This window comes from Mya arenaria, chromosome 2 (assembly GCF_026914265.1).
Source record: "Mya arenaria isolate MELC-2E11 chromosome 2, ASM2691426v1".
NCBI lineage: Eukaryota > Metazoa > Mollusca > Bivalvia > Myida > Myidae > Mya > Mya arenaria.
In genome coordinates, this window is record NC_069123.1 from 66,973,857 (window position 1) to 66,982,161 (window position 8,305).

The following is an 8,305-nucleotide window of genomic DNA, read 5'->3' on the forward strand; positions in this document are numbered from 1 at the left end:
TTATAACATAGTAAATCCCATTTATTTAACCACATAAAAACAAAGGTAAAACAAGAACATCCTGATGAACCGAGGTGTCATATTTAGTGTGCTATATTGCGGTTTTAGATGGGTTTAAAAAAGGACAGGGTGCTGCAAGAGAGGGACAAGATCATAAGGCAGAAACGGGCACACTATATCGGGATAAATTTTAACATTACGAAAATGGCAGAAAAAGTTAGGAATAGTGTTTATTTGACTTCATAATATGTTAATTGTGTATGTATTTACATTCATAGTGTAAGCTTTAATAACAAAAAAGAATATTTGACAGTCTTAAGCAGTAAATTTGATGAAAGCAGAAGATCCCATGCTGATCTCCATTGGGACTGTTTTGATAACACCCTTCCATAACTATTGAGCATAAGCCCTAGTTATTGTTTTCGTCCGTATGCCAATAATGATACTTTAGTTTCCATCAGATGGCATTTAATAAGTATGCAAGACTACAGTCAATACCAAGAAATACTTCTGTTTAGCTCGCTGTTCGTTTGATGACTCAACATCGGCATATCTGTGCAGCATGCGCAATGAATCGCCGTGAGCTGTTGCTAGCTACAGTGTGTTATTGGCATGTATGAAGTTCGAATAAAGAAGTAACAAATGTGATTCACATTAAGCTTTGATTTCGCTTTGAGCGGTGCAAAATATGGATACCATTAAGGTTAGTTATATATATATAAACTACGTGTATCAAATTGATTTAAGTTGGTTTAAAGATTTATTGTATTAGAAATAACCGTATTGTAATATTTTTTTCATATTTGTCTTTGGAAGGTTTTGACTTTTACGCGATATAATTAACACCACTCGTACGTTTCTTTAGGAAACAAGGAACTGTGTCTGCCATGAAAGAGTAGAAAAGGCAATAGGTGACGCATTCTACCGTTACGGTAAACTGATTTTTCGCCATCCTGTTAAAATAATCGTAATAATTTTGATACTAAACGGGGCTCTTGGTGTAGGGATGATAATGCTTAAAGATGATATCGATGTCAGCAGAGTATATACTCCTATGAACAGTCAAGCAACGAAAGACGAGGAATCCATTCTTGCGTTGTTTCCCGACCGAAGTGAAACAGAGTTCTATAGCTACCAGACTGTAAACCAGCCGAGATATGCAACTGTGTATGTCAGGGCAGTTGATGGCAATGTAGTAAGCCAGTCAAATTTATACAAGCTAAAAACAATTGTTGATATTGTAAACTTTACTATAGATGAAGTTCCTTTCGAACAAATATGTGCAAGACGCAGCGGTGCATGTGTGATAGATGGTAGTGTTTTTCTAACCCGCTATTTCAGCGCCTGCGTAGCTGGAAACAATGTAACATATCCATATTTCACCGATAAAAACGGTATTCCAACGGACATAGAGCCCTTACTTGGTGAAGTCAATGTCAGCGATAAAACTCTTCAAGGCTCTAGCTACCTAAAATTACAGTTTTATTTGCGTTCAGAAAGTTCATACTCCATAGAAAAAGTTCAAGCGTGGCAGGACAAGTTCATAGAGAATATGAAAAACTTTAGAAGCTCTAATCTCAAAGTCGCTTACGCCCATACGGATTCGCTCGGGAATGAGTTAAATGCAAACATTGGCGGAGATATTGCACTTTTCTCTGCTACCTTTACATTGATGATCACCTACGCATGTATTGCAACATTTGCGGCCAGTAACGACTGTGTAGGTATGACACCGATTATTATACATGTATGAACTGTAAATACTTGCAAAACGAAACACACAATAATAAACCGCCTTATATGTTTGGGTCTACTTAGACAATAAATCAAATTATATATATTATAAACATTTGTCATACACTTTCCTTGATTATATGTATTAATGCTCTGTTCAAAAGTTTCATCTCTTTTAATTGAAAAGTTATTTTTATGTTAATATGAATATTGATATGAATATTAAAACCCCAACTATTTTTTTTTTTTAATCATCAGGGGGTACTGTTAAAACGCCAAATGACTTCAACGTTAACGACCGTGAAGTATGAAATACATATATATCTTTGTTAAGTTAAAAGTGTTTTTTTACATAAAGAAACTTAGACAAAAATGTGCTTCAATCGGCAATTCAGACTGTGTATTTTCTGTTTCAGCCAACAGAATGATGCTGGGGTTTGCTGGTGTGACCGCTGCTGTTCTTGGTATCGTTGCTTCCTTCGGTTTAGTCAGCGCGAGTGGCATGAGCTTTGTCAGCATTGTTGGCAACTCTCCGTTCCTAATCCTAGGTTTGCAATTCATGTACTTAAAATCGTGAATATTTTTTTGTCGAAAGTGGTATCTTTTAGTACTTTATCTTAACACCACAATTTCCATTCCTTAAATGAACGGCCTTTCGGCAATTGCGAATATTTTCAAATACGTGTAACATCTTCGGATATTTTCGGATCGCGAATCATCGCATATTTAACAATTGCAAATTGTATTGTTACTGCTTTAACTGCGTCAGCTGAAAAGTGTTCATTTATGATTTGTTAAATGTATTGTTGTCAATGGCGTTTCAAATTTACGTTAACAAGTGTTTTAACGTCTAAACTACGCAGTGCTTAATTTTTCCCCGCGCTTTATGTCGTCAAATGATTAACTGTGTGCGGTTTCGGTCGGGTCGTTCTATATACAGAATAGATGAGAAAGAATAACTGTAATGTTTTCTTAAATAAAATGAACTTATTTAACAATTCTGGAAAGAAATAATGAGCTATTTGTGTACATATAAGTAATGAATTGAGTAATTGGTGTTATTATCGGGGATATGAACGCTTCGGACACTACACTCTTTAACCAGCACAAATGCTTTCATACCCTGATAATGACATTTATCACGCAATTAAATTCTTATATTATAAGTTGAGAATCTAGAATGGGAATCTTCAGTATTTTAAAAGCATATTATTAACAATCGTATTTTAGGTTATTGTGTCTCCTTAAGTAAACGCAAATAAGTGTTTGTATTAAATAAAAGTTTTGTTTACAATATATTTAGTTGTTACATGTGCACTTTAGGAATCGGTGTAGACGACATGTTTATATTACTATCTGGTCTGGTTACTGCTGGATTTTCCGACTCCTCGGAACAACGATTTGGAACAATGATGAGGCATAGTGGAGTAGCAATAACAATCACATCACTGACTAACATCATTGCATTCGGATGCGGCGCTTCTTCTACGTTCAAAAGTGTTCGAAACTTTTGTGTGTATACAGGTATACGCCTTTGAAATGTGTTTAACAACCATTTTATAATATGCGATTAATAAAAATGCTGTTTACATTTTTGTAGTATGAATTTTCACCTTCCAACACTGTTTCCTTGAGGATTTCATTTTTCAGGCGTTGCAGTGATCTTCTGCTACATAAACCAAGCAAGTTTCTTTTCGGCATGGATTGCTTTGAACGAAAAGCGGATTGAACAAAGAAAACACGTTGTTCTTTGCTGTAAGTCAACAAAGTCAAAGACACAGTCCAAACAGGAGAGAGCATCAAAGATGACAATATTTTGCTGTGCAGGTCAGAAACCGTCAGAGGAAAAAGACATTGATAGCTTCTTGGAACGTTTTCCAAAATGGGTTCTCCCTAAAATAGTAAAGCCCTTAGCAATGAAAATAATAATTTTGTTTGCTTTTGCTGCTTACTTAGGAGTAGCTATTTGGGGCGTTATCAATTTGAAGCAAGGTCTTGCGATTAGTAATCTCGTTTCTAAAGAATCATATTTCTTCAAATTTAACAAATGGGAGGTAGACTACTTTTCTGAACATATACCGATCATGTTCGTCGTCGACAATAAAGTAACCTATTCTTCAGCGAAAGTACAAAATGAAATTCAGAATCTCTTAAATGCCGCGTCTTCTAATGAGTTTATGACAAACACGACCATTTCCTGGTTAGATGCATACACATCTTCAATATTTTATAACGATACCAATGAAGCATCTTTCATAGTTGGTATTTATTCTTTTCTCTTAGATCCGATTAATTCCCGTTTTGAGCATGACATTAAGATATCAGAAGACAACCAAACTATTGTTGCATCTCGCTTCTATGTGTTCACCATTACTATTGCTGATTCTCAAGATTCGGGGAAAATGATGACAGATATGAGAAAAATTGCAAATGACGAAAAGAAATTGTCGGTTATTGTTTTTGCCCCATCGTTTATTTTCTATGAACAGTATGTAGAAATTTTGCCTCAAACAGTGCAGACACTTGGAATGTCTCTAGGAGCTGTTTTCCTGGTCACATTGTTCTTTATGCCGCACCCTCTACTCTTGTTTTATATTCTGATCACCATGGTGATGATAATTACTGGAATAATAGGTTTTATGCATCACTGGGGACTGACTCTTAGTTCGATTACAATGATCCATCTAATAATGAGCGTAGGTTTTTCTATTGACTACACAGCACACATATGTCACGCATTTATGGTTGCCGACGGGCAAACGCGTGAAGAAAGAGCACAGCTCGCGTTGAAAACGGCCGGCGCACCAATCTTTAATGGCGCTATTTCCTCTCTAATTGGTATTATTATGCTGTCTATCGCCAAGTCATATATATTTCAATCCTTTTTTCAAGTTATGTTTTTGGTAATTGCATTTGGCTTATTTCATTCTGTATTGTTTCTGCCCGTTATATTGTCATTTATTGGGCCAAATAAAAGCAAAAGTAAGACCCAGAATATTGGACGCGTTTCCCTACATGAGTTACCGATGACCCACCCAAACAGCATTTCAAAAGAAAATAGTACCCGTTATTCCATTGCAAATGTTGAACCATGGAGGGATTTACCACCTCCATCGCCGGTACAAAACCGTGATGAACTATATAACATTGATAAAACATCATCTGACCATAGCGTTGCTTCTAATGTAAGTAAACGGGATATCCCGATGCGCATGCGACAGACAACACCCGTGACTGTTATATATACAGGAAAAGAAGGAGATACACGTTTACTTTACTTATGACCAAAATTCATTCAAATCTGTCACTATTAAAAATGATGGCGAATATATATACTAGTATATTACCAAACTTAATTGTACGTACCTTGTATCCTCAAGAAAAAGTATAAACTGACACTTGCGCCGAGTTGACTGTTGTGAGGCCAATGCCATGCTCATATGCCCATTTATTCAAACAAGTCAAAGGTCCTTGGTATCTACATTTATCACAATATAAATTAGAAAACACACACAATTAAATTATGTTTACAATTAACTCACGTCAAAACTAACACTTCTCAGATAAATAAACAGCTTTCTAACAAAAGATTACTGTTGTGTCATGGTGCGTCAAGGGAAAAAGACATGCATTTCCAAAATAGCAATTCTGCTAAAACGCTGTGCTTAAATAAATTTTCAAAAACCTATTCGTACAATCTCCTCTTCAGTTTCAAGGAGCTGGAACTGCTTTTGATAAACGATGTTAATATTACGCTGCAATTAGTTTTAACACGTATTTCAAAGGAAACAACGCCTTCTTACTAATAAAATACTTTGCATGTTGCAAACAATTATCCATACACATTGAGATCCATTATCCTTATGGATATTTATCTTGTTAGGAACAATACTCAATATTGTAATACAGCCTTCTCATATGTTGGTATGTCAGACATGTCGCTCCCTTAACCGGATTAAAGCAGGAACATAGGTTATATCTTATGCTCAATCAAGTCTGAGTTGTTCTGTAACTTATACATCAATACTGTTATTATAGTGTAAGAAATTATTTATTGAAATACCTGTAGGGTGTTTCTTTCTATTGTGTTTTTATATATTATTATTATCTGAGCACCTGTTTTAAAAGAATTTATGTTGTATTAGAAATTATTTGCACGTAAAGATATCATTGTTTATTACTTAGTGATATGTTTGCATAGAAGACTGCATTGTGAAAAAGATAGTAAGTCTTAATGTGTCATGTGTTGGTAATAATAGTATTATTTTTTCTATTATTATTATTATTATTATTATTAAAATTTATATATTCTATAATTAAAATCATGATTTACGACAGTTTAAGTGATCGCAAACATGAGTTTAGCTTATAAACTGTCTATTTGTTTGGTAATCCAACTTATTTCTATTACTCATACATTATGTCTTGTTATTTTGCTATTAAATTTGGTTTCATCGAGTTAGGTTTGTTATCTTTTCAGTGGAATACACAAAAAACAGTGTGTCAATTTTACTCTTATAGTAATCTTATAAATATGAAACAAATCATATACCGAAAAAAACACTTTCACATTTAAGGCATTGAACAGTATGCATGAAGAGTTGAAATTAATAAATCTTTTTATTTTGCTTTTAAAAATGGTTAACATAGAATGTTTTGCGGAAAAACTATTTTCTTGAGTTTTGCCTTACTCGCTATATTTTGAAAATATAATAAGAACTATTTGTTAATACAATATTATTAAAGTTATATATTATTATTTCCAATAACTTGGTCCGATATTGCGATGTTGATGTGTTGTTTTTTATGTGCATAGGACAGAATTGTCTTATTAGTTATGCAAATTCATATATTAAAATGCTAACTAACATCCACCAATCTTTACTCTTTTTCTAAGCAACTTCCTTTCATTCAAGTTGTTGTTTCATGTTTTTGTTATATTCTCTGAGAAAGTATAACTCAAATATAGTAACCCTCATATTTTTGAGATACGATAAATACAGATTACGAACTAAAACAGTCCATTGTACTCTAGATAAACACACTCAAATATGCATGTGTATGTATACTTTCACAAAAATTATAAAAACTCAATGGAGATTCTCTGCTCTGAATAAGTTCTTATTTACAGCTAATTCCAGTACAGGTTACATAGTATTACCGAAATATGTAGGCAAACAAGTGATGCGCTGGTGTAGGGCCCGAACTAATGTCGGTACTGACTGCTTTGTCATTACTAACTGAGCTAACTTGTCGGCTTGAAATCCCATTGCAAACTACACTAGCTTATCAAACCATATCTTCCAAATATCGGGATCTAAAGAAGAATATAATACTCTTATTCACCATCCAGTTTTTCACACCTGATGAATCACTAGCATTTCAATAATGGCACGTGTATAAATTTGATGTCATAAAATTTCCAGAAATATTAGTATTTTTATTCTATGCATCTACAAAACGATCACGAGCCTGAAAAGGATTGTGATAACTAATAACATTTTTATCAGTATGTATTAAAGTATGCTAAATGTCTCTATCGAGCATGTCTTTGCTTTTTACGACAATGTGATGTATAATTTTTGTTGGCTATAACTGTTGTAAATGTTTAATGTTGATTAAATGTTACGTTATAAATGTTTTGTTATTCTGTTTCAAAATCGGCAAGCGTCTCTAACGACTAAGCATTTTCACCTACATTCACCGTTAATAGTTGAACACCAAATATTTATTATATAAAAACCAAAAATAGACTTCAAATTCCTTTTGGTTTTTAATGGATTTTCAAACTGTTTGACTGTTGTTGTTCATTTAAATAATTGTGTTGTTTTAACTATCAAACTTTTTTTGTTTAATTTATAAAAACAAATACTGCTGTAAGCTTGATTGATTGTCTTAGCAATTAAGAGATGAACAATGTAGCATTATCTATGATGTTCATCAAATAAAATTTAAAAACACAACAACTAGTCTTAACGTTCATAACTATTCTATCTTTTGTATTTGATGTATAATGTGTGTATTTTTAACATCACCGCAAACCGTACCAAGCAGTGTTTCTCAAATTTGCCGTGATATTAAAACTCGGCAGTTGTAAGGGCACATTAAATGTTGTTTGAGAAATATACATTTTGATTATGGTGAAACATTTTATGTCATAATATCAATGAATCTATATAAAATCATTGGTAAAACCAAACACTGTGATGAAGTAAATAATGTTTCATCTGAACTATTTTAAGGGTGAACTATTAACACAACTAGTAAAAAAAATCTGAATTACTTAGTATCCGATACATATTGAATATAAACGACTTCATGTTCATTCTAATCACATACATGGACATGGTTGAGTGATAATAATGTTGACGACGTATTTTGACGTATTTTGGTTTTACTTACTTTTGTATGCAGACGACACTGTCATATTTGCGGAGTAAAATTGCTCTTCAACAAACACTAATCTGTGAATGAATATTGTAAATTATGCCATCATTTGCTTCCATTGCTGATGCCTGTGTGGTATGTCTGTGTTGTGTGTATGGTGTGTGTTTCTCGTTTAAGTATATAA

At 33.4% G+C, this 8,305-nt stretch overlaps 1 protein-coding gene across 3 annotated transcripts in view; it reads left to right on the forward strand.

Moving 5' to 3' along the window:
* The first annotated feature begins 139 nt into the window (after nt 1–139).
* Nucleotides 140–8,305, forward strand: part of LOC128209500 (patched domain-containing protein 3-like) — an 8,400-nt gene continuing 234 nt past the window's right edge. Inside the window, exons 1-5 of one of the 3 annotated variants that reach the window (XM_052913549.1) lie at nt 140–703; nt 866–1,724; nt 2,151–2,282; nt 3,058–3,258; nt 3,385–8,305. The exon at nt 3,385–8,305 is cut by the window's right edge and continues 234 nt beyond it. In XM_052913549.1, the coding sequence (XP_052769509.1) occupies nt 689–703; nt 866–1,724; nt 2,151–2,282; nt 3,058–3,258; nt 3,385–5,018 (2,841 nt within the window). In that variant the 5' untranslated portion in view covers nt 140–688 and the 3' untranslated portion in view covers nt 5,019–8,305. The remainder of the gene's footprint in view (nt 704–865; nt 1,725–2,150; nt 2,283–3,057; nt 3,259–3,384) is intronic. The other 2 variants (XM_052913557.1, XM_052913564.1) reach the window with 2 other exon arrangements.